The following is a 26082-nucleotide window of genomic DNA, read 5'->3' as shown; positions in this document are numbered from 1 at the left end:
ACTCTATGGAAAGGCTTCCTGTTCCTCTGCAGGGGGGACAGCCTGCTTCCCCACAGCTCTGGGGAGGTCCTGCCTGGGTGACCATCCATGAGCTGGAGAACAAGAACAATAGTGGCAGAAGATCAAGACAGAAACTGTACTGCAGGCCAGAGAGCAAGCTGTACCGCCAGCAGCGCTCGCAGCCAAAGAGGAGCTGCAATTCCCAGGGCTGTAGCCTTTCTCCAGCACCTCTCCAGCTTCGGGGGAGGCTCAGCTTGGGTGCATGTGAAGGCCTGTGTAACTCGGATAAGTGAATTGAGGGTGCGGACAGGAGCTGGGACCATGCCTGCACTCCAGCTGATGCTAAGGCTACTATGAAGGCATGCCCAGATATCCTCCACACACTCACCCCGGCATAGAACATTTTATTCCGAAACCGGCTGTTGAACTTCTCTGGGTTGGCCTCTGGGGAAAGGAGAAAACAGCCAGGTCACTGGCCTGCACATGGAAATACTTCACTTGCCAACTCCCCCCAGACACGGCTCGCCAGCCAGCCTCAGCCAGGAGGCAGCCCCCAGCTCTCTTCCCATGCAGGCACCCCTCTTCTTCCCCTGCAGCTTCCACTTGCCCCTCAGGTTTCACCTCCAGCCCTGTCCCTGGGGCAATCCCCTTGTTTACTTTCCCGAGGAGCATTTTACAGGCCCACCTCTGAGGCACCCCATCACCACAGACCCTGCCCCAGCCCTGCCACCTCCCCATACCTCGGGATTCATGGAACTCCAGCGTCACCCGCGCGTCAAAACCAAGGCTGAAATAGTTATTAAAGACATCCAAAGGGAGCTGAAATGGAAAGGAGGAACAAAGATAAGGCTGCCAGCATGTGGCCACGGCAAAGACGAGGTCAGGCTATAGCACAGCCATGCACTGTGCTCATGAGGCTGAGGGAGTGGAGGCTTGCCTTCCCCCCAGGAAAATACAGAGGTCACCAGCCTGAGATGACGGCCCAAGGGGACACAATCTGCTCTACACGATATCTGCAACCACCCATGTTTCTGCTAAAGAAACAGTCTCAGAGGAGACCAGGCTTATACCTGTTGCAAGCTGTGGTTAAAAAACTCTGGTGAACATTTAGTTCTGATCTCTACAGAGATCAGAGATCATGGCCTCGCCATGAGTGCCATGGGCCACAGCCATGAGGAGAGGCGTGGAATTGGAGCAGGGCAATGCCAGCCCAACACCGTAGCCCCAGGCGCTGGGGCTGGCTGAGCCACTGGGAGGAGAACACAGACCCCCAGTGCAGGGAACTAACATGGAGAGGAGGTGTCCCACCTTGTCAGTGGCCGCCTCATCCTTTTCCTCAGGGTTTGCGTCAGGGTTTGGCTCCACATGGAGGTTCCAGCGATCAAGCTGCACAATGTTCCCATCTTCCACGTGCGACAGGATCTTGGACAGAGGCTCATCCGTGTAACCCTGGTGAAGAACAGGACTTGGTGAATCTCCTACTTGCCTCCTGCAGAGATGCCCCAGAGACAGTGGGCTTTGGGAAGACATCCCAGAGCAAAAGATGTGAAAAAGACTGATTCTACTTGAAGGCACAACAAAGTGGGACTTTAAATTTAAAACAATACATCTTCCTTCTAAAAATCTCCCAAAGTTTGAAATAATGATTGCTTTTGTTAATGTCCTAATAGATTATAATCTAAGGCAGAATAATTCAAACGTCAGAAGAACAGTAACATCCAAAGGGCACTTACTTGTTAGTCTGTATTTAGGGAAAGTCAAAACACCCTGCCCATGCAAATCCCCACCCATGTGTCTGGAACCGGAGTCGAAGTGCTCAGCCCCACTCCGTCAGCAGTGGTTCCTTGTGCCCGTCACTTACCCCACCCCAGTTCAGCGTCCTGGCCAAGTCGTTCCCCGTCCCCAAAGGTAAGACGGCCACAGGGGGAGGTGGGTTGAGGCGTAACTGGTCCAGAATGGAGAGTATCCAGCCCACCTGCTCAAGCAAGAGAGTGCAAAGAAACAGTTGGTTATTTCAGGGACTGGCAGGCAGATGGAGGTGACTCGGAGCACTACTGATGGCAGAGGGGCAGAGACAGGGTCCTCTTAGCTACCATCAAGGCTACTCACAGTCTTTAATGCTCCAAACGAGTGCTGTGGGAGATACGAGTAACCCCAGTGAGACACAGGCCCCCAAAAGAGCTACAAATCCAGACATGCTACAAACTAGCACTCCCTGGAGCACTGCATGAGGAGACCCACAGTATCCAGTACCACCAACTATACCATGGACACACTGCACACATTCTGCCCTGTTCTGGATTACAGCGAGGAGGGCTGCTGCTGGCACTGGAAAGGCCTGGGGCAAAAGGCACGAAGGGGCTGGGGGACTCACCGTGCCATCTCCCCCACACGCCAGGATCCGGAGGTTGTGGACCTTGCGGTACAGCTCCAGCCTGCAGGGAACAGGGAGGGCGAGGAGGGGAGGGAAGAAGCACCGAAGGTGTTACGCAGTGCAGGGGTCTGTGCCCTCACAGAGCCCCGGCATTCACAAAGCCACGTGCATGTCTTCTTCCCCATCGCCACACCAGTTCACAGCAGTGGGCAAAGCCACAGTAACTTTGGCTTCACCAGCTCTTGCAGAGGAAGAGCGGGGTGTCCACAGTCTGCATACACATAGATAAACCGAAACGCAGCAAGCAGATAAGACTCATGCGACATTAACTGAACATAATGAACTACGTCTGGGAACCTCACCCCACGGCTCGTCTCTTCACCACTAGCCTTAAGATTAGACCAGCCCTGTGGCAGGAAACACCAACTGACCACAATGTATCCTAGAGAGGCCTCTCAAGGCATTAACCTATTGGAGGTCTCCTTGTACAAGGGAGCATCAGGCCTCTGGCAGCCATGGGAAGAACTCTGGGGCCGAATCTCTAGGGCAGGGATGGGGGAGAGAAGGGTGCTGCCCCCATCCATACTCACGCCTCCTTGGGTCCACCCTGGCTGAGGTCAAAAACTTGCCGTGGGTTGAGATACCACATGAAGGACTGGATGATCTTGGCTCCCTATGGGGAGAAGAAAGGCTTCAGGTAACAGAGAGTTCCCAATGGGTGGAGAAGGCAGCATCTGGTCCTGGGGACAGGCCAAGACAACATCATTCTGGGAGGACTCAGGCAAAGCCAAGGCTGGGAATTGCTGGGCAGCAAATTGGCATTGTGGTGGTTACCTTGACTTTTCTGCAGCTGAGACATCATCAAAACTATGATGAGACCTCAGCAGCCAAATGGCAATGCCCTCACAGAGCTGCCTCCTCAGGGAGATGTAGGACAAGGCCATACCTGATTCCCACCACTCTTGGGGTTCACAAACACCAGCAAGGGCTTCATGAGAGGAGCTGGCATGGGCTTGATGACAAAGGGTTTCCACCTCCCTTCCTGCAAGAGACACCGCAGGTCCTTCAACAAACCTGGGGAAATGCGAACTTCCACCTCCAAATGAGCCCTAACATCACGCAGGTCAGGAGTGGAAGGAAGAGAATATCCCAGCCACCCCATAAGCCTTATAGCTGGGATTTGCCCTGCCAGCAGGCACCCTCCCTCCACCTCACTCTCCTTAACTGCAGATCCAGCAAAGCCCCTTGTTTCCCAGTCTGGCTCCTCACCACCCAGTCCCTCTGCTCTTCCAAGTCAAGGTCATTCCCTGTCCCCTCATCTCTTACCTCAGCCCCCTTTTTGCTGGATTTCCGCTTGAACGATGTCCTCTTCTTCTTCTTACTAGATTTCAGTGGATTCTAGAGAGAAAAGAAACAAACCCAAAAACTCCATAAGGAGCTGCTGGGCAAGGAGGAGCCATGAAAGAGTCACAAGAACTGAGAAGACTTACCTGGGGCCGCCGGACCCGCAGAATCCAGGTAGGAGGAACAATGACAGCAGCGTGAGCCCCCAGCGAGCAGGGTTCTTCGATGTGTTGCAGCATGAAACATGACACTTTGCTGTGATACTGGGGAAGGAGAGAATACAGACAGAAAACTCAGCTGCTCAGTTTGCTGGGGACAGCTACCTTCTCCTCCCAGCTCCCCCATGCCAGTGCAGGGAGTGCTGGAGGAAACCATGCAGGAATTTTGTAATGAGAAGGCAATGAGGAGAAAGCAGTATAGCCCCTCCCAGTAGGAGGAGTTGTTAAGGGCAGGGTGCAGAGAAGCAGCGTGGGGAGTCCCAGCAGAAAGCAAAGGTCATTAGGTGCAGAACAGGCTGGTGAGATGTTCAGTGGGGGCTTTGCTCACCGCTTGCTTGCACCAAGAACAGCTGATGGCTACAATCTCTTTACTGTGGAAGGCAAACTTCTGCTGGAAACCCTGTGGAGGGAAGGGTAAGAGGCTTAGGGAATTCCCTTGCAGCTTTCTACCATCCTGCAGGACTTTCCCACCACCAAGACAGACAGTAACAAAGGGACCGTGCCTGTAGCTGGAGCCCTCCGGATCCCTGCCAGATAGCCCCAACCACCACCATGGCAGCAGGGAGGCCACTGTGCTCTGCAGGGTGTCCCTATTGCTTAAGGAAAGCATGTCAGGAAGACAGTCCCCTCCAGGATTGATTGGGCCCAGGGGGAGAACAACTCTATGTAGGAAGCACTTATGTAGTGCTTCACTGTGTAAAAACAGGGCACGCGTATTGGTTTTGCTGTAGGCTGCTGCTGCCAAACGGGAATGGTGGGATGTTCCTGGTCCCCAGCCCTGTTCTCGTCTCTGGTTTGACCTTAGCTTTCCTTCAGGCTGAGAAAAAAAAACCAAGATGTCTTCTCACCTTGCCACACTGCCGGCACTTCCCTTCCTGCCGCCGCCGGTGTACCCAGTGATGCCGGACAACGATGGGCTAAAGGGAAAAGAAGAAAAAAAGAAAACAAAAAGTGAATGAAAGTCCCAGTGTATGAGGGAATGCAGCAACAGGCAGGAGGAATGGACCCAAGCCAGCCAGGACCTCTGCTCTTGCAGCAAGCCCACTGCTCACATGCACCAGCCCCAACCCTCTGGGAGAAGGCAAAGCCAAAGAAACAGGGGACAAGAGGCCAAATTAAGGTGCATGGAGAAAAGGGAATTAAAACCAGAAAAAAAGAAAAAAAGGAAAGAGGGGAGGGAAACTGAAGACTGAGAAGCAAACAGTAGCATGGAGCGCTACTTTGGCCATAAATCACATCTCCGTCCCTTAACTTCTCTGCCCAGATGCCCCCAGTGCCCAGCTGAAAAACGTGCTGGTGGAAGGTGTGAAAACCCCCAGGGAGACACAGTATGTGCCCACAGTAAGAAGATGGAAGTGCTCACAGCTAAGCAGCGAACCACCTAGCTCCACGTTCCTCAAGGAGAGCAGCAGCCCCAAAGCCCTCCACACCCACTTCACCCTGTGCTTTGCCCCAGGGCGAGTCCTCCCAGCCTGCCTCAGCCCCTGCCCGCCTGCCCACAGCTCGCAGGCACCTTCTCCCTGCCTGCAGGCTCGCGGCGGGTGAGGGCTGGGGCTTGCAGGAGGGATTGTGAGGGGGTCAGAGGTTTTGTAATGAAGTACCACATTTCCTATATCCCACCCTCCTCTTCCAGCCCTGGACTGGGAACAGCATTGCAGGGAGGGCAGCAAAGAGAGCAGAGGGAGTGTGAGTTCACAGCCCAGTGCGGTAGGGCCCAACACCTTGCTCTCGGCAGCTTTTGGGATCATGATGATGATAGAGGCAGAAATTGGCAGGAGACTTAGGTCAGCTCCAGTGTTGCCTGCTCCGAGTGCAGCACATGGGAGAGGACAAGGAGTCTTGTTGGCTTTAGCGGACATTAATCTGGTGGGAGCAGAAGCAGGGGGGGCTACACCCTGAACTCAGCTCTGGGTCCCAGCAGGCACATCTAGGGAAAGGGCTAACCCTGAAAGGGATCCCTGGCAGCACAAAGGCCAGAAGAGCACCTTTCTAGGGAAGCAGGAGAGAAGAGCCCTTGGAGGAACTGAGAAGTATTAGAAAGACAGGATGGAGAAATAGGGTTTGTGAGAAAAAGAAGGAAAACCAAGAAAGAGGAGGGAGAGAAAATTTGTAGAGGTTGGAGAGGAGGAAAACAGAGACAGAAGAGTGAGCGGAGGCAGAGAGATGTCAGCAGAGCCCAGAAAGGACGTGAAGGACGAATAAGGGAGCTGGGCTAAGAGTGATATGGGAAGGAGGCATGGCAGGAGAAGCAAAGGAAGAAAGGAAGGTTTAAAGTGATGTTGAAAGCTTCACCTTACCAGCTCACACTGGCATTTCTGAGTGGCAGCCCTGTGTTTGAGTACCTTTCCTCTACTGCGTCTGCTGTGCCAGCACAAGCATGGTGTGGCGACAGTGGCTGATACCAAAACGGCCCACGACTGAGCCATCCACACTCACTCCAGAGCACTGCATGGGCTACACTGGCTCCACAGGCTGGAGGGTGAAGCATGAAAGCTGACAGGTGCTTCCACCAGTGCAGCTCAGCAGACAGGTCCCAGGCCACCGCTTACGTCCAGTACATTAAAACACGGGCTAAAGGGGTCTGACAGCACCACTCTGGGCATGTTCCACTGCTACCTGGAGTACCTGTGGCACCCAGGTCAGGGCTGAGTGATAAAGCCAGAATTGAACCTGTACCGCTTCCTTCCAAATTGTGGAAGACTTAGGGAACTGCTGTTTGCCACAGCCTCCTCTATGGGCTTGGGGACCAGCACAAGGGGGAAACAACTCTCCCAGAAAACACGTCTCACAAGTTCCCGTCATGCTGATGCAGGAGCTCTAGGACATGCAAACCAGCAGATGCTCTGCATTTGCTGCCTGCGAGCTCCTCGCTCCTCACACCCAGTCTGCTCTGCTGCCTTGCAAAGAAACATCCCTTTTACCGTGCCACCCCCCTGGAGCCAGTACAATGCCTGCACCCTGATGGGCAACGTGCTGGCAGCATGTGATGTCTTTGCCACCAAAGTGGAAAGCAGAAGGCAGATGTGGGCAGCGCCCCAGGCACATCTCTCACCTCCCGTACGTTCCGGGATCCCGACTCCCTGAAGGAAGGCTTGCAGCGGAAATTTATCTGTAGATTGAACATACATGAGAGAATCAGTAAAACCATCATACGCGAAGGAAACCTACTGGAGTTTACTTTACTACAGCAGGCCCAGAGCCTCTGGAGGTGTTCAGTGCTTGCTGCAAAACCCCTCACATATCTCTGTTACTGAACAAAATGGGGCCTGAGGTCCCAGTCGTGTCACTAGACGCTCCTTTTGGTATTGTCTCCCCAGAAGACCCCACTCTGTAATGACACACGGCAGTTTCCCAGTCTTCTTGTGTTTCACTACCCAAGAGGAAGGGCTGCCCAGGAAAAGGCTGTTACAGCTTTGCAAGCCACAGAGAGGGCTTAACAGGCTCTACTCACTTTCTCCAGCTGTTCGATGCAGGGTGTATGCACTACAATCTTGCAGGCTGCACACTTACGCCTGGAGAGAGGTTTTTGCTGGAGGGTGAGAAAAGAGAAGGGAAAACACGCATGTGAATAGCAGTGTTCAGAGGCTGGCAAGCTCAGCCTCCCATCACACCTCCTTCATATACATCAGGATGCAGAACAAGTCCTATATGAAAGTTAGACACAATCTAGAGTCCTTGCAAGTGAAGGGGTCCAAGCATGTGCCTAGAGCAGATGCTCTCAAGTCTGGGACAGAGCAGGTGCTCTCCTGCTGTCTTATCGCACAGTCCTTGGCCTCTTCTGACACTGCCTGAGAGCATCATGGAACCTGCAGGCCTCCCACGGTAAGCCCCATGGGCAGGCACAGGATGGCATCAGTGCTCCATGTCCTGCACCACAAGCGGGGCTGAGCCTGCAAGCTGGGAGGGAGGACTGCGGCAACCCCATAAGATCAGTGCTGCCTGCAGGGTCAGGAGGCAACAGGCCTGGGTCTCCAGCACTCCCTTTTCTCCTCTATTGAAAGGTCTTGGATTCAGATTGTCCCTCTGAGGGTGTGGGATCCCAACAGGCTCTCCCTGGAGTATCATCGTATCACTTCCAGGTGAGCTGCAACCCTGCGTCAGGTTCCCATTGCAAACTGAGCACCAGCACTGGCAGAAACTGAGGATGCAGCCCTCCAGCACCCAGAAGTAGGAGAGACACACTCCCTGCCTTGGCAGCCCCCCAAGACTCCCAAGTGTCCCCCAGCAGCAGCAGCAAGGCCTTTGCGGTCTCTCCACCCGGTGGCAGCACAGCCCGCATCTGCAGCCCTTGCCAGGCAGGCGGGTGACCCCAGGTGACTCACCAGCAGCTTTGCCATACAGTTCTGTTCCCCAACGTAGCAGAAGTCCCCAGAGACATTGGTCTCAAACCAGATGTGCTCCCCATAGACCGCAGTCTCCTGAAAGGCACAAGACAACGCATTTGTCTGAGAGCACCTCCAGATGGGCATCCGAGCCCCTAAAAGGCTTTGCGTGAGGGACAAGATACTGGACAATGCTGGGGGGTGGGAGGTTGGAGCTAGGTATAGGCCAGGAGACAAGATGCACAGAACAACCAGGGCCAACATCTGGACAGACGAAACCTCACAAAGCTGCTGCCATGGCCCACCTGTTGGAAACAAGAGGGCCCCAGGAAACCACCTCCAAGACCTACAGTCCCGTTGCAGTGTCCTGCACAGGGGACCTGCTTCCATCACCCCCTGAGAGGAGGCATCAGGGCAAATTCAATGCAGGGGACTCTCCCAAAACACCTTCTGTTCTACAACCTCAGGGTGCAGCTTAAAACCTGCCAGGCTTTGCCTGCGAAGGAGCAGAGCATTGCTCCTGCTGCTTGGCCCCAGCCACCAGAAGACCTTGGCTGCCAGGAGCAGAAGCAGCTGGCGGTGGAATAGCTACGCCATCCTCCCAGGAACCACCTGTGCCTGCACAGCCTCTCCTTGCAGCATCAAGGGGTGCTGCCAGCAGCACAGATGCTGGCACCAGCTGGTGGCAATGTCAGAGGCCATAAATGTGTCAAAGCCAAAGCCACCTGGGAAGCCTCAGCCAGGGAAGTGCCTGCTGCTTCTTGGCCAGGAGCCCACTCCATGCAACGCCCAGCAAAACGCGCTACAACTTACGCTCCAGTCCACAGTGCTGCGTATCTGCCTCTCTGAGTCGCTCCTCAGGGCTAGTGCAGGGTTTGGCTGGGCTACCATGTGCTGGAGGCTGGACTTGGCAATAGCTTTCCTGGAAGACACAGGAGGGCTGGCTATTAGATCAGGGGAGGAGGAAGATGTGCAAAGCACAACCTGCTTCTAGGATGGATGGTGAGGCTGGAGCAGAAAAGCATCCTCAGGACTAAGTGGCTGGAAATGAGGAGAATCTCCAGCACCTCCGGCTGAGGAGTACCCACTCCTGCAAGGCAGCCCTGTGGGATGAAGAGGTGCTGGCCACGTTGCTGATGGCTCAACTAAAGACACCCTGCACCCGGCAAAAGGCATAGCCTGGGCCTGCTGGGTCCAAGCTCTTGGGGATGACAGGTCCATTGAAAACAGCCTGGGATGCTCCACCAAGCTGTGGTGGTGGGGCTGCCTTTGCAGGGAGAAACCAGAGCTCTTGCTCCACAGAGTCTCCCTGCAGCCCTTCAACACCAAGGCATCTCAGAGCCTGGGGCAATTCTGGGGACCAGTACAACTAGTCAGAAAAAAAAGCAGCTGCTTGTTTGGGGCTAGCGAGCTTGTCCCAGATGTGCTAGGGTGGAGGAAAGGAGCAGCAGAGCCGGCCAACTGGAGAAAGCGTGCATCTCCAGCCCACAGGCAGGCCTGCCACCTCCCTCTGGCCCCGGGCCGGCAGGCGAGGATGCCCGCAAGCCCTGGGGGGCTGCACCGAGAGCATCAGAGGCAGTGCTGGCCCGAGGGGAAGATGCTCAAGGGACGCAAGCAACACTGCAAGACACCGATGGCAGCCAGGCCCAATGGCGCCAAGCCCTGGGTCTGCACCCAGCCTCCCCTCCCCAAGGCATTGCCTGCTTGCACACCACTGCCATACATACAGCAGCCGGGGGCTCCAGCCATCTGGGGTGGCGTGGCGGGCAGGCTCCGGTCCCAAGCACTCGGGGAGGGTGGCGGAGGGGTGCCCGGCTCCAGCTGCCTCCGCATAGCGCTGGGCCAGCAGCCGCGGGTGGCCGGAGGGGAGCAGCCCAGGCCGGGGGGTGTCACTGGAGCGCCGACGCTGGCTGAGGCGGCGGTAGCGGCCTGGCAAGCCGTGGGCAGCCCGGCTGTACATGAACTCGGTGGGCAGGCGGTGGGAGGAGGCACGCCGCAGGCAGCGGGGACCCCGTGACAGCAGCCCAGCCTGGAGTGGCCGCAGCCGGGGCAGCATGGCCAGCCACCTCTCCTCGGCCCACCGCTCGCACCGGCCCCGCTCAGCTCCCGTCGCCGCGCTGCCGCCATCCTCCAGAGACTCGGATCCGGAGCTGTCGGTGCGGAGCCCACCGTCCCCCTCCTCTCCAGTGGGGAGGAGGCTGGCCAGGAGGATGGAGGGACCCACCAGATGGGGGTCGATGGCTCGTGCCCGGCCCCCACGCTTCGTCTGCACAGTGAACCTGGGGCTGAGGCAGGGCGGCGTGGTGCTGGAACGGCGGCGGGGGCCGGGGCGCTGGGGCAGGCCTAGGCAGGAGAGGGCTGGCAGCAGGGCGCCCGAGCCGCGGCGGCGCTGGGCCAGCGAGGCGGAGGGCAGCCCCACCTGGGAGCGTCGCCTGGCCTTGCCCGTGGGCACGGCCACTGCGCTGGCACGCCGCAGACCCTTCCTGCCAAAGTGTCGCCTAAAAAAGGTTTCCATCACACCTTGACGGTGGCTGTTAACACAGAGACCAGGAATTAAATAGGCTCCCCTGTGAGTCCCCAGGCTGGGCTGCAGGGGTCAGGGCAGGGGAGCGGGGGGATAGCAGGGGACAGAGGGCAGGACTGGGGAGCAGGGGACATGGCGAAGCCACCCAGGGCGCGTGGCAGGGCTGGGACCCACTTGCTGGGTAGATACACCGCTGGGGCTCCCACTCCCCACAGCTCCTCCGTTTCTTGAGTTTCACGGCACAGAGCAGGGTGCTGCGATGGCAGGGCAGGTGTCACCGCCTGGCCAGGACCCTCTGCATCCCCTGCTCGCCACTGCGGGATCAGCAGGGCCCCTGCACCCCGAGGTGCCGATCAGCCCTGGTGCTGGTCCACCTGGTTTCCCCACAGGAACTGCTCTGGCTAAGCATCAGCCCCACCAAATTTGCAGCAAATTGAAACTAAGTCCTTGCAAATCCTAAAGAAGAAAACCAACCGGGTAAGTAAAAGCAGGGCAGGCAGATTTGTTAGAAGCTGGCTGGGAGAGCTAGAAGCTCTGAGAGTAGTGCACAGGAGAGCTAGGAAAATCATCCCATCCATCCTGCACAGAGATTCCTTCTCCTGGTGGAAAGAGCTTTACCAGCGCTCTCGAGCTTTCCCTGTGCAGCCCTCAAAGCCTGACAGGCTGCCCAGACATTGCAGCAGCCCGTGGAAAGCCCCAGGCCACAGGTGGAAGGTACTGCAGCAGTTTCAGCGCCGGCGGCTGAGCATGCAAAGGCTGGAGTGGAAGGGGCTGAATCCGGCTAGCTCCAGCACTCGCCTCCTCCAGAGCTAGCGCTTCGCTTCCCACCCTCCAGCCACCACCAGAGGAACTTCAGAAGAACATCCTGGCTCAAACCTCCACTGCCCCGAGCTCCACGCAAACAGGCAAACTTGTCAGAAGCTTCCATTTTTGTTTGGGATATGCATGTACAATGCAACATATGTGTTATTTTCTGAACCACAAACTGGAGCTTTTGCTTAGTGCTTGTACCACAAGCAACCCATTGGGCTGTACTTCTATTTCTTTTGGAGGAGTACAAAGCTCAGTTTGTTTTTTTTGAGAAGGTCAGGCTTGGTTTGGTCTCCTCCAGCCCGGTACGCATGGAAGCCAGCTCTTTAGTTTCTACAGCCTTGTTGCCATGTCTGTACTCAGTCAGGCAGCACAAGGAGGGAAGAAAGGACAGTGATGCCCTCCAGAGGAATGTGCAGTTCAGAGAGCAGCATCAGGGCAGCTAAAGCCTGGCTGAACGGAAAGCAAATGCAAAGTGCCACCTCCTCAGAGGGATTTCTCAAGTCCCACCACAGTAAGCAGTGCAGATACACCCAGTGCTACCTGATCACCAGCAGGTTAACTACCCCACCACCGAGGCCCCTGCAGCTTTGCGGAGGGCAAAAGCACTTTTTGCTGATCACCCTGCTTCCAGCCCATCCCTGACCCTGCAGTGTTCCATTCCTGTTCTTTCTCCCCATTGTCTGCAGGATGATGCACAGTAAATGATGATGCACAGTAAACTGCATCATCACCAATGGGTGTTAAAAACTGCCTGAACAAACAAAACGTTAAAAAAAACAAGAGAAAACACTGCTTGGGTGTGGCATGCTGCAGCAGACCATTCCTGGCCAGCTTTAGCTGCTGGGGGGAGATGTACTGTCCAACCACATCCCGAATGAGGTGAATGGATGCTCCCTCCTGCCCCAGATATCCCACTAGCAAGAAGCTGCTGTACTACTTGCTGAGCTGCTGCTATGGGCAGGAAGATCTGTCAACACAGCTTCCTTCCTTTTTGCACCACAGTCTCATGAGGCAATCTGCTAGAACAACCTTGGCTTGACATTTATGTTTGGGTACTAGCTGATTATGGTCCTTTTTATCTTCAGGGCTGTCTGCAAGTGGCACATGGACTCACACTCCAGCCACCAGTGGTGAAGGTTATTACTGGGCAACCATCTGACAGCCCACAAGAGCACCATGTGGCGGCTCAGATATGATGGTGAAGATATCCTCATCTCTTGCAACTTACTTCAAATCTGAGCTCCAAATGGTGTATCATCGCAGGTGTTGAGAGCTGCTGCTGGCTGAGCAGATGGACTGACTGCCGGGTGTGCCCAAGGTTGATGTGCACCAGCAGAGCTGCACGCAGAGCAGCCCGGGAACCACGCACTGGAGAGGAGCTAAGGCCTGGAAGCCCCTGGCCTAAAACCAGTACATCTCCGGGATCTCCCCTGTTTGTCACTGAGGCAAGACGGAGAGCAGCCAGCGCCTGTGGCTGCTCTGCAGCCTGCATCGCTCGGCCCGGTTAGGTAAGGAGGCTGGATGGAGGCAGCCTGGCATTTGCAGGGTGGGAGGGAAAGGAAGTACTGCTGCATGCACCAGGATACCAACTCTACCTATAAGCAGCTTTGCACTATCATTTCAATCTCCCTCTGTGAATGAGGAAGGAGCCATCAGCTCTTGTCTGTTCATGATCTGCAGTCAGAGTTCCTGGGAGGTTTGGTTGTTTTTTTTCTAAGCAGACCCCTCAGAACTCCTCAGCCTCCTATGCTCCCTGCCTGGCATTGGTGCGCAGAGATGCTGCTGAAGCAGGAACATGTCCCGGAGCGTGGGCAGGCAGCAGTGCTGTCCCCAAGAGCTGGGAGAGGAGGGGGCTGCTGCAGGAAGCTCCCTGGGCACTCTTGAGTCTTAAGGACAGAGTTAACCGTGGTGGCAGGATCTAAATGCCCTTGGGAAGTCAAGCAGGGATCAAAGAGAAAAAACTTGCATCTCGTAACTTCAGCAGACACAGAACTTGTGGATCAGCTGATATAGAGACCCTGCTCTCTGAACAACCAGCCGCCATCCCTCCTGCAGTGGTGGTGGTAGCTCCAGAACCAGACAGGCTGACTCCTAGGGCTAAACATGCAGTGTCCCTCAAGGCATAGGCTCTGCCCATGTCAGAAGGAGCTTCTTGATATTCAGCTCCGTTATTTTACTTTGCTTCACTAGCCTCAAGCAAACCCCCACGTAGCATACTGAACAGGCCCTCTGTGCCCTTTGACATGTAGAGGGATGCTGTGCCACACACCTGCTCGGCCCTTCCTCCACGTTATTATTCCCTCTGTCCCTCCAGCAGCCTGGTTTCTTCTTGCCAATGCCCAGAAGCACGAGAGATCCCAGGTTACCTTCATACAGTGCCAAACCTTGCACCCCTCTCCTGGCACCATGGGTGGCAAGAGGACCCCACTCCAGGATACCACCTGCAGCACAACACACAAGCCTTGAGCCCTAGAGAAGTCTGGACTTAAAAAACACCATCAGCTCCTCCTGACCTTTCAGCAAACCTCCAGTTAGTTGACTGGAAAGCATTTTTTTCCAACCACGGGGCTACAGCAGAGGAAACGACTCCAAGAGTTTCGTCCTGTTCCATGATGAGCGCCCATCCTTATGGCGGCTGGCTGCATCCCGGCTCACTGTGGGTGCTGGGGAGCTGCTGCGGCACTGGAGCTGGCAGCATGCAAGCAGGAGCCCGTTTCAGTTTACAAGCTGTCTTCCCCTGGCAAGGACGCTCGACTTGCACAGCTCAACCACAGGGAAAGTATGTTATTAATAGCCACCCCTGCGTGACACCAAGATCTCCTGGGCTTCTGCCTCTCTGTCTCCTCCCTGCCAGGACACCAGAGGGACTGAGGGACAAGAGCCTGGGAGCCCATCCAGGGAGCTACTGCTCATCCCGGCCACGCTGACATACTGCCGCTTGCCTTCAGCCTCAGTTTCCATCACCAGCTCGCAGCCGCCCAGTCCTTTCAGTGCTCTGATGCTCAATCTTCCCATGTACGCTGCTGTCCCCAACACCACCCCTGCCGAGATCCTGTCCCTGCTCTCCCACCCTGCTCCCAGGCATCAGGCACTGACCTCTCTTCTCCCTCGGGCTCCCCAGCCAGCCCTCTCCGACGTGCCATGAAGGGCAACTGGCACAGATGAGGTCTGCCAAGGAAGGTGCCCCCGTGCCAGGTGGGGAAGGGAGCATGCTGGTCAAGATGTGGTGCAGCCCTCAGGGCTTTGGTTGCAGCGAGGTGAGCAGCGATCAGCAAGTCCCCAAACTCTATGCAGTTTGTTTCTACCCAAAATTTCCATTCCAGCTGTAATCTCTCCTACATCACGTGAATAAAACAGAGTCAGGAGCTCCCCCATGCTGGGTCCAGTATGAGCAAGGAGATGCAGCTCCCCCCAGCACAGGGGTAGGGAGGTGCCACCCAAACCACGAGCCTTTCAAAGCATCGGGAGGGGTGAGCTGGGGGCTGTGCTCACCTTCTATTTTAGGATTCATTCACTTGATCTACTGCAACAAGTGCCACTGCCTACACAGGCCACAGCACCTCGCTCCCAGGCTCCCGAGCTGCAAGAGCATGGCATTCCCAGGACAAACCACGGCCAAGGACATCCTCAGTTGTACTGTCACCCTCATACTACAGAGGAGGAGATTACTGCTGCAACCTTAAGGTTGCCCCTCCAGGATGCAGAAGGCAGTTTCTGGTCCTTGCAGGGCACCTGGAGGGGAACAGGTCCCCACCTACCTCTCAGCGAGCCCTGGGGTTGACCCAGAGGACTCCTGGGTTGACCCAGACCTCCCTCCTAGCAAGAAAGCAGGGCAAGGGCTTAGAAACCGGCTGGTGGTCACATGCATGCAGCGGCAGAGGACTTCCTCCCAGCGCTGAGGTTCCTGCACGTGCAGCCCCAGTGCCCCTCTCTGCAGGGAGCTGCACAGGGCTACTGGGCATGGACAGCGAGAGCAAGGCACCCCCCGCAACATCTAAGGGCTTTGCTAGCTTGCTCAGGCACCTGTCAGTGCTACTGGGCACTTTGGTTGACCAACCTTGGGGCCCCAGGACTGCACTGCTTCACAAGGGCCAGGCAGCAACGTCAGTTTGGCCTCTTTGTACCCATCTTGCATGTGGCTGAGCAAGAGCACAGCTCGCAGCCTCCTGCTGCCACACATACACACGTCTGCTCCACAGCGTCGCAGCGGTGCCAGCGTGTGGGCCCGATGCAAATACCATGACACATCCCAGACACGAAAGGGTAATGGGATCCCTGCACAAGATGGCCAGCAGCAAAACCTCACCCACAGGGTTTTATTTCAGGGGACAGGAATTCCAGGGCACACCCCAGGCTGGCAGCGACAGCTCAGCATCACCAGTTCAGCATCGCTTCTGTCTGCGGGTGCCCTGGGCGGATCACCACGCAGTCCGCACCAGGGAAGGGACACAGCCGCTAACTTTAACCCCACACCACTTTCAGGGTATCCACATTCCACTGGGAATGCCACACACAGGAGATGCAGCCTCCAAGCTGCCTTCTTTGAACGAGCAAGGCAGGGGGACAGCTGCAGGGACCGGCCCTGGCAACTCCTTGCTGGGCGCAAAAGGCAAGGCAAAGAAAAAAAACACTGCGGTTTTGAAGCTTGTCATGGGGAGCTTCTCCAAGGGGCAAAGCCAGGTGGAAGGAACTGCCCAAGGCCACGCAGTGACCTGAGCGTGGTCCCCACCAACTGGCCCTGCCTCGAACAAGGTAAGGCAAAAGGGATCAGCCATCCCACCCTCCTGCCTGGCCCTTCACAACAAAATGCTCTCAGGTTTGGCTTGCTGGGAGCAGAAGGGCCTGAGACTATTTACAGTCCCTAGCATAACCCCACATCCTTCTATTGGCAGCTCCATCCCACCTCTCCCCAAGCTCTGCACGACACCCTGGTGCCACCTCCCCTTCATCATCTTCTCAGTGTGACCCTGAAATGTGCTTTAAGGCACATCTGCCAGACTAGCTCAGACCCTCCACTTACACTTCATTAAGTCAAGAGTTTGCTAGCCCTAAGGCTCAGAGTAATGTTCCCATTACAACAATGTGATTTCCTTCCCAAAGTCCATGGAAGACAGTGTTTTGTCTTAATTTAAACGAAAGCCGTCTCCTTGGAGGCTCCTGGGCTGACTCCGGGCATTCAAGTCCAGAGTTGTCCCTTGACAACTTTCCACCATCATAACATTATGAACTTTATTTGCCGCTACAGTAAATAATCTGCCTCCCGGTTATCAAGAAACCCGAAAGCCCTGATTTAAACAATCTGTTGCTGTGTTTGGCTGAGGAGCCAAACAGCAAGACTAACAGCCTTGGGCAGCAAATTAATCCGGGATGAAACACAAAGGGTGAGCAACCACTACCAGCGTGCTGGGGCCGAGGCAGAGCAGGGGTCGGGGGAGAGGTCGGACATGCAGTTTCTATTTTGGTCCCATCATCAGGACCAGCGACGCAGGCTGGGAAGGATTTTGAGAGTTTTCTTCTCTCTGAGCTCCCTTCGCAGAGCAACATGCATGAAGCAAAGCGGCGGGGGGCTCGGCAGGGTGCCCCAGCGGTTTGGGTGCCCAGCCCGTGGTTTCTTTAGCATATTCCCACCGTCCTCCCCAGGGCTGGTCCCCTCCTTTAGACACACAGCTCTTCACCTCCCACAGAGGAGGGGAAGGTCTGGGTCCCACAGCCCAGCTGTCTGATCTAAACTCCGTGAAGTTTTTCCCCCTGCACGTGGGGACAACATCCCGGCATGCTGCCGCCCCGGGCAGGGCAACAGGCAGCGTCTGCCCAGGGCAGCAACCCCAGAGAGGAGGCGATGAACCCGGCGTAAAGATAAAGCTGCAGCGTGGCAGATGCAGAGCACAGGCAGCGATTCCCAGGGCTGGGAAGTCTTTGCAACCTCCCAAAGCAAAGCCAAGAGAGCCTCAGGCACTCAGCTACAGGCACTGATAACAGAAAGATGGGAGCTGCATTCCTCTCTCCAGCCCAGGACAGGGATGGGGAAGGGCATCCTGGTGCTCCCAGCAGAAGCAGGGCGCCTCGCTGCCACCAGCACCAGGGGAGATGCCAGGAGTCCGCAAGTCTGTCCTGCTTCCCTAAACTATCCCAAGGCAAAGCAGCCGGGGCCCGAGGGTCCCAGCATGGCACAGGCTGGCTCCCCACGCCGCCGTCCTCTGGCACCTGCAGATTTCTCGGTGCCATCTCCGTGCCACGCAGGCTGGCAGGATGCAGTCAGTGCCGTAACAGGCAGCAGACTGGGTGGCTGGAAACGCACCGCTGGCAGGGAAAACCCCTGCCCTCTTTCCAAAGGGGAAAAAACAGCCAGGTGCCATGGAGTGCCATGGCGGCTGCGTTTCACGGAGCTCCCCCCTCAGCCCCAGGGACTGCTCATAGCCCTGCGGGCTCGCTCCAGCCTTCAGGGGCAAACACGGCTCAGCAGGAGCAAAGTCAAGGGTCTCAGGGATGACTCGGGAGTCTGCTTCCCCCAGCCTTTCCCCAGCAGGATGGGACCCGGTATCTGCTCAGGCCATACCCATGAACTAAGGGCTGGCTCCCCCCACAGCCCCTTCCCACGCTCCCCCCCGCCCCCCGCCCACCCCAGCACAAACAAAAGCAGGAAAACATGGGGGACAAGAAGGAAGAGGAAGAAGAGGAGGAGAGAAGGGGAGAGCACAGGGAAAAGCCCCCCGTGACCTGATCCGGAGCGGTGCGAGGGTCCCTGCAGGTGCTGAGCAGATGGCGGTGGCCGCGCAGCAGCGGCGGGCCAGCCCTCCCCAACCAAGTCCTAGTTTGGAGAGCAAGCGCTTGGCTTCTCCCTCCGCCTCCTCCCCGCGCTGCAAACCCTGACACTGCAAACCCTGACAGCGCTCGTTAAAATAACCAACTGCACTTCCTCCCCGAGCAGCCCCAAGGCCGGCTCGCCCTCAGCCAGAGGCGCACGGACCAGAGGGGGCCCAGAAAGAGAGGGGTCCCCCCCCGGCACCCAGCTGCCCTCCGAGCACCCAGCTGCAGCCAAGGGATGCCACCGCTTCCCTCGGAGCGGCAAGAGGAGGATACGGGCAGGAACGCGCCGAGGCGGTGATCCTCTCCTGCCTCCTCGGGACCTTGATAAAGGGGTTCGCACGGCTGATGAGAGCCGAGCCGCCTGCCACGGAGAGCCTGCGTTCACACACAGGAGGTAACTTGCTCCCGAGTTACAGGCAGCGTCTGGTCCAGGCGGGATCCACAGATGTCTCAGGAGCTTTTTACCTCCCCTCGTTGCTGCAAACCCCTCTGTGGGACCTCTCGCAGTCAGGCTGGGGACTTCCCCGTCACGCTTCGCCGGCATCCGGGTCCCCCAGCCTCCCCCAGGGACCTCCTCCTGGCCAAACACAATGAGCTCCCTTTTGGGGCCAGAAAACCCATCTCCGCTTTGGCCCGTGCAGAGAGGGGAGCGGGGGGTCACGCCAAAGGCCAACTCGCTCCACGATGGCTGCAAGGTGCGAGAGGCATCAGCTATTCTTATTTCGGTCATTTACGTGGCAGGGGGAGCTGACAGCCACGCACGTGGCCATAGTGAGTCAGCACTGGTGGCCGCAGCTGGGACCTCGTCCTTTCACACCCTGCCTCCTCCTGCCTGCCCCTTCCCCTTGCCTACATGTCACAGCTAAAATTAGACAGGGAGCTCTTCTCCTCTGTGTGTAGGAGCATGCATGCGTTTGGACCGTGCCCAGCGCTCCTACAGTAAAATGATCTTAACAAAGCGTCAGGGGAGGTTGCTGCCAGTGCAGCGAAGGCGGCCAGCTGCCTTCCCCGATGGGTGTCTTGAAAGCGGTTCACAGGAAACCCTGAACCAGAGGGGAGCCAGGCCTGATGGCTGAGCCACCACCACCGCCATCTCTGTCACGGCAGAAGGAGCGAGTGGCCTTTGCGAAGTGGCGGAAGCCGGGAGTGGGCGAGGACACATGAGTAAACTCCACCGCCAAAAGCTGCTGCAGGGATTGCGTTCGGCCCTTTTCTCACAGCACTGGCGGGGAAGGGGAGATGGAGATGGCCCAGGGCAGGCAGGAGGAGATGTTCAATCCTGCTCAGCCCTCTCTCCCCTCAAACTCGGCAGCTGCTGAAGGCTGGAGGGCTCTGCCCCTTTCCCTACACAGGCTATGTGTCCTTCAGTGCCAGGAAAGGGCCGGTTGCCACTAGCTGCCAAGCAGGTCCCGGCATCCTCACAGCCCCAGGGCGGCCACAGTGCCAGCTGTGACCACAGGAGGAGGAGAGGCTGCGGAAGGGCCTCTAGGAACAGTCCTCAGTCTATCGCTTTACGACCCATGAGTGGGACTGGCAGGATGTTTTATCAAAGAAGAAATTAAAATTGTGCCATAACTCGCTGCCCATTCAGAGCAAAGAAGCCTGGTAAGAGATAGGTGTGGTTCCTCTCCAGCCCCATCTCCTGCTAGGGGAGCTTCTCTCCCACTACCCCATGCCCACCCTGCTCTCACCTGTCACTAAGCACAGCAGAGACCCCCGTCAACACCACCTGCTGCTCCTCACCCCCATAACAGTCCCACCTCCCTCCTGGACTAGCGGGGCCTGGACTTGCAAATGGAAAGAGCCCGGAAGGATGCCCAGGGTGGATTCTAGCTGGCCCTAAAATCCCTTCCAAGTCAAGCAGACCAGCAAGAGACAAGGCCACTGGTTCTCCAACTCCTTTTCCATGGAGGCAGCGGCAGCAGGAAGCCCAAGAGCCCTCTCCTCAAGCCAGCCAGGCAAACCTTCCTGCTGCCGTTCTCCTTCTTCCCCCCATGACTTACTAAGCCCTCACCGTGCAAACACGCACACAGGCGAACGGGCAGTGAGGGAGACCTTCGGCTGCCCGTGCTGCTGTCACAGCTTTCAGTCTGCTGTGTTCAAGCAGAAACCACTGCTCCGAGCCGAGAGGCTCCCCAGCCCCACGCAGCCCTCAGCAAGGCTTTCCAAGCGAGAAGACCCTGGTCACACGCACCTGAAACCACACCACAAGTGGCAGCCCCTGCAGGTGTCTGCAAGGGGGGGGACTGCTCAGCACCCCTGAGAAACCCAGTCCCTAGCGATCTCCGCCCCGCCGCAAAGCCCGAGGCTAAGACAGGAAAGACACCTCCTATTTCTGGGTCCCAAGCCTTCATCGTGACCCCGTGACTAAGCAAAGCACATGCCAACTTGCCACCCAAAAGGCATTTGTTGGTTTAACTGTGACCCTGTTACTGATATTAAGCCTAATCTTTGGTTTCACTTTTTCACCTTGTGGCAGCAAACTACCAAGTTGTCTTCTCCCCCACCTCATGTCAACATTGAAGTAACTCCTTTTAGCAAGGTTAAATCTATCACTTCGTGGTTTTGCTAAATGTCCGCTTGTCCCTCTGCTACAAATGGAAGGGCAGGAGAAGCGGATTTTTTTTTTTCTCCTTCACTCTTTTTGTTCTAAATACCCTCAGCATATCTGCTCTTACATCCTTCCTTTTCTTCTCTCATCCTAACATTCCCCGGGTCTGCCAGCTTCTGCAGCCTCACCAGCGGGCTCTTTTCTCCCACCATCCTTCAGAGAGGAGATCCCAGGGGAAGAGGCGCTGCCGGTGCAGAGACCAGACCACTCTCCCCCTTCCTGGCGCAGGCTAACCCTTCACCACAGGCCGGTAGTGCGGGTCTGCCTCACTCTGCTCCCTGAGTTTCTCTGCTCCCACTCCCACAGGGTGACGCTGGGTGCTCCAAGACCGCCGGAGCAGGGGGAGCAACCCAGGCTCCCCGTGCCGAGGTTGGGCGGGTGCCGTTGTGCGTCTCCGAGCGCTACCAGGACACACAGGCTTGTGCAGCGGCGAGCTGGCTAACAGCTGCCTTGGCTGGAGGTTTGCCTCTGAGCATCAGCCAGCCCGAGGCAGCGGCTGACCAGTTTAAGCCAGCAAGCTCACCAGCCCCTTGACCCACAGCAGCACAAAAAAAGCTCCACACGGACGCTTTCCAAAGCTCTCCCTCGCAGAAGAGGGGAAAGCAAAACTAGGAGCGAGGGGACGAGGCCAGCGACCCTGCAGAGGGGACATGCCACAACAGCCAGCTGAAGCAAGCCCCAGGGAAAGGGCTGGAGGTGCACAGCAGAGCGACGAAGAGCAACCGTGCCCTCTGGTGTTCAAGCCACCGCAGTCTGGGGCCTCTCCAAACCCCATCCGCCTCCCCTCCACAGAGCTCTAACCAGCCACGCTGCCTCTCACCCCAACACCTCCAGCCACAGGGCTCCCAAGCAGCACTGGGACACGAGAATTCTGTGTCTACAAGGTTGGGCAAGCTGGATACCGAGCAGGAAGCTTGGAAAGGCCCCAGGACACCGTGCAGATGAGGTGAAACCCCGAGAAACCATTTAGCAGAAGCCAGGAAGCAGCACTCCTCAGTGTGGGCCTCCCACCGCGGCGCTTCTGTGCGGTGCACAGGCAAGCACAGCCAAATCCTGACCTGGCTGATGTGCTGCTCCACAAAGACCATGGCGTAGGGAGCCTGGGATCAGGGTCTCGGACTTGTCCCTATCTCCGAATCTCCTCAGGAACCCCCAACACTGCGGCTAGCCTAGGTATTGGCTCCCACACAGCAACTATGTCCCAGCATCCATGACTGCCTCCCAGGCCTTGGTTTCCCACCACATCTGGCAGTCACAGCCCTGTAGAACTTGAGGCTGCTTCAGCCATTTGGCTAAACCCCCCTCTCGGCGTTGCCTTCAAAGCACTCAGCTAGTACAGGGTCTAGGTACTACGGCCCTCCTGCCCACAGTGGCTAGGGCATGGAGGAGGAAGACCTCAACTGACCTTCACCGAAAACAGCATCAAAATGGGGGCTGGCATGTTAGCTGATGGAAGTCCAGCAGCGAGCTGCCCTCCAGAACAAGGTTAATGACACAGACAGCAGGCAGGCAGCCTGGCTTTCGGTGGCCTTGGTTAGTGCAGACACAAGAGGGTGACGTGGGGCGAGACGTGGGTGGGAGGAGGGCTCTTGAGCAGAAACATTGCAGCAGCTGCTGGGACTGCACAGCCTGTGCAAGCCAATAAAAATACCACGTACTTATACACCGCCGGCCGGTGCTTTATCCTCCTGGATCCCCATCGGCCGGGCTGGCCGTCCTGGAGACAAGGGAAGACACCTTTGTGGGGCAGGTGGAGTCTAGGGACACAAAGAGAGTGGTCAGCAAGCCCTCCTCACAAACACTCCGGGCCACCCAGCACACAGCACCGTCCTCCCCCTCCACAGCCTTGCTGCCCTGGTGCCATCCCTCCACCCTGTACACTCTCCCCACGGCTTCAGTGCTCACAGACCCCACGGCCCCCAATGGCACCCACGCCAGCGCCCCTGCTGTCGACCATGGAGCTCAACACAGGCAACGTGCCCACGGAGCTAGGGGCAGCAGGGCAACGTCAAGCACCGTGCTCCTGCTTCTGGGATGCAAACTCAGCCCAGAACGGAGTCACCTCCAGCCCACGCAGCTGGCTGGGAAAGTCTAAGGGTGCCCAGGCCCTGCACCTCCATGGGGTACACGGCTCAGCGACCGGGGCCAGGCTGGCACAGAAAGGGAGCCCGGCTCCTGGCAGCCTTTGCCTCGACCGCTGGGTCCAGGCATGGATTTGAATTTCAAATAAATCGTGAAGGCACTCACCAAGCCTCACACGCAGGAGCATTGTTTGGGCAGGGCAGGGCAGCTCGCCTGCTCCCAACCCTCTGGGCCCTGCACATGGGCACCGAGCCCTGGGAGCCCTGACCCACCACCAGCCTGGGGTGGGGAACAAAGCTCTTCATGACCAATGCAGAGGGGGAAGACCTTTCTTGGGACCCCTCTGACACCGGCCCCCCACCACATCTGCTTCCTCCACCTTTCAAACGACAACAAAACTTGCCGGCCATTGCTCGAGCCCAGGCAGGTGGTCCTCACCGGCAGCCTCCGACAGAGCAACTCCTGGCCCCAGGGCAACCCGTACCCCAGCCGGCAGCCGGGCTGGGGCACTGGGTGCTGCCAGCTGCATGCCCCGGAAGCTCTCACAGGACAGAATCCACCATCACCTCTTAATCCCACCATCTGCCAGCCTCCAGCGAGCGCAAAATCCCTGCAGAAAACATCCCCCCCCCCCCATTTCAGCGTCGGCAGCTGCCGGGCGCCTGCTGCCAGAGAGCCTCACGCCATGTCCCCTTGCGTGGTGACCTTGGGCTTTGGCGGTAAGAGGCTTAGTGCTGGATCCGAGCGGCTAGTGGCCAGGGCCGGGGTGGCAAGACAGGACCAGATACAGATAATCTGATTGAGAGGGAACTTTCACACAGAGGGGCCGGCACGTGGCCGGCCACACGGCCCCCCACTCCCTCTCTGGGCTGGCTACTGGCCATACCTGGAGGCTGGGAGCTCGGGAAGGGGCTCCGAGCTGCCTCAGGTACTTCTGCCCCGTGACTCTCCATTCTCATCCCGACAGCAAGCTCTGCCCCGGAGAGGAGGTGGCCCCCCCACCTGGGGGAGCAGGCAGGAAGGAGTCCCCCAGCTCTTCGGCTCTGGATCCGCACCTGGGCTGCCAACGGTAAGCGAGGGACAGGCTGTTCTGGCACCCACGTTTCCTGTGGGAGCCAAGCTGTGCCAAAACGAGGGGAAAACCCTCTGCAACGAGCCTCTTCGTTCGCTCCCCTGGCTTCCTGGGACAGCCAGCCAGCGGGGCCACGTGACTTTCTGCAAAGCCACAGCGTCTTTCGGAGCCGAGACTGTTCCCGCCCCACCAAGAGCCAAGCTGCAGCTGGTGGGCTGGGGAAGGGAGATGGGGTGAGCGGAGCTGGGGAAGGGGCGAATGCTGAGCTCTTCCCTGCTGGTGCTGGGTGGGATTTTCATCCCTCTCTACCTGGGAGCCCCGCCATGGGGCTGGGACCGGGCTGCGGTGCGGCTAGAGCCCACCACGAGGCGGCATCCTGCAGTAATGCCAGGGGAGCAGCAGCAGCTCATCCATGCCCACCGGCAGCAGCCGGCGAGACGTTGAAGGCGTCTCCCACCGACGTGGGGCACATGGAGGACAGGGTGGCAGCCAAAGGGTGGGACTACCTCCGGCCAGACCCCCATCTTCCCCCAGAGCAGGGCTTCCCACACCAGTGCCATGTACCTACCACCCTGCACCCGCGTCATGGGGGGGCATCCCCCAATCCCCAGAGACTGGGTCCCCAGCTCCCACCAGTGCCTGCCAACTGGACAGGGCTCCTCTGAGGCTGGGGATGCTTAGCTCATTTCTCCAGGCCCTGAACCATGGAGGAAAGCTGACAGCTGTGAGATGGGCAAAGTTCGGGCAGGCTGTTCCCAGACACACGGGAACAACGGCCACAGGTAGAAACTGGAATTGGCAGCTTAACCCAGACAGCACAACCCGCCTGCAGGCAGGGCTGTGGCAAGAGGCCCATTACCTCCTCCTGTCTGGCATGGCAGGGACTGGGAAGAGGTCCTTTCAGTTAGTCCCTGGTGAGATGAGGAAGAGCTTCCCCTGGGGGCAGAGCTCACGGTTAACTACAAAGTTAACATCCCCAGGCATCAAGCCCTTAAACCACAGGCCAGAGGAGAACAGCACTGGGTCTAACACATGGATCGGGTGCAGACCGGAGGACTTCATCGCCCCTGGGCACTGGCCTGGCCAGCGCAGCCTCATTGCTTGCCTTGGCAGAGCTTCACCCACCACCTGACATCCTGACGGGGAGAAGAAAGCCTCCCAGCTCCCCAAGACAGACTGCAGTTGCTGCCGGGCCTGCAAGTTGCAACAGAAACACGGGGTATTACTTTTGTAATACTGGAGAGCTGGCCCAGGGAAAGTTCCCGTACTTGGGATCGCAAAGACAGAGCCACTTTTTCCCTCGGAGCCTGGTGCCAGCTCAAGAACCAGCAGGACAGGTTTCCTCTATTTCCACACCTTGTCCGTGTCCCCGAGTCAGTCCTGCACCACAGTCCCTACCTCCAAAAGTCTCCAGCAGAAGCCATTCACCTCCTGCCAGCCCCCATCTCTTCCAAAAAGGATGGTTTACGGACCCAAGGGTCAAGGAGCCTATGCCTCAGCCTGCAGCTGCCCTAGGTCTGCTCCTGAACTCAGCATCTCAAAGGCAGTGCCCGTTTAGCAAGCAAGCTAACGCGTGGCTGAGAGCTAACTCGGGAGCTTCAGTTCACGGCGTCACCTAGGAAAAAGAAACCAGAGCTCCACTGAGAGCGGAGCTGGGAGTTCTAGTCAGAGGCTTTGCCAAGTCTCTGGGGAGATCATCTGCTCGCCAGGCACAGCACCACGATGAGCGAAGGAAATCCTACACTGCACTCCCCACTGCCTGCCGGAGCTCAGGTTGCCTTCCACAAGCGCATCCCCCGCTATCGCTGAGGGCTGGCCTCGCTCCACAAGCATCTGCTCTTAGTTCCCAAGAGGACCCACACAATCAAACAGCCCCAAAATTCTCCCCCCTTGCACCATCCATGGCTCTGCTGCT

At 57.5% G+C, this 26082-nt stretch overlaps 1 protein-coding gene across 3 annotated transcripts in view; it reads right to left on the bottom strand.

Annotated features, from left to right (window-relative positions):
• The window catches only part of DGKZ (diacylglycerol kinase zeta), a gene marked incomplete at both ends in the record, with an annotated part of 39058 nt that overhangs the window by 11924 nt on the left and 1052 nt on the right, over positions 1 to 26082 (bottom strand). Inside the window, 16 exons of one of the 3 annotated variants that reach the window (XM_082000449.1) lie at positions 389 to 444; positions 741 to 819; positions 1309 to 1449; positions 1862 to 1975; positions 2375 to 2435; positions 2965 to 3047; positions 3321 to 3416; positions 3701 to 3772; positions 3865 to 3981; positions 4265 to 4336; positions 4785 to 4853; positions 6989 to 7045; positions 7388 to 7465; positions 8259 to 8354; positions 9072 to 9180; positions 22672 to 22770. In XM_082000449.1, the coding sequence (XP_081856575.1) occupies positions 389 to 444; positions 741 to 819; positions 1309 to 1449; positions 1862 to 1975; positions 2375 to 2435; positions 2965 to 3047; positions 3321 to 3416; positions 3701 to 3772; positions 3865 to 3981; positions 4265 to 4336; positions 4785 to 4853; positions 6989 to 7045; positions 7388 to 7465; positions 8259 to 8354; positions 9072 to 9180; positions 22672 to 22770 (1399 nt within the window). Of the gene's footprint in view, positions 1 to 388; positions 445 to 740; positions 820 to 1308; positions 1450 to 1861; positions 1976 to 2374; positions 2436 to 2964; positions 3048 to 3320; positions 3417 to 3700; positions 3773 to 3864; positions 3982 to 4264; positions 4337 to 4784; positions 4854 to 6988; positions 7046 to 7387; positions 7466 to 8258; positions 8355 to 9071; positions 9181 to 9985; positions 10804 to 22671; positions 22771 to 26082 lie in introns of those variants that run through there. The other 2 variants (XM_082000448.1, XM_082000447.1) reach the window with 2 other exon arrangements.

This window comes from Phaethon aethereus, assembly GCF_964289735.1.
Source record: "Phaethon aethereus genome assembly, chromosome: 5".
In the NCBI taxonomy this organism is placed as follows: Eukaryota; Metazoa; Chordata; class Aves; order Phaethontiformes; family Phaethontidae; genus Phaethon; species Phaethon aethereus.
This window is presented reverse-complemented; position numbering and strand designations above follow the sequence as displayed.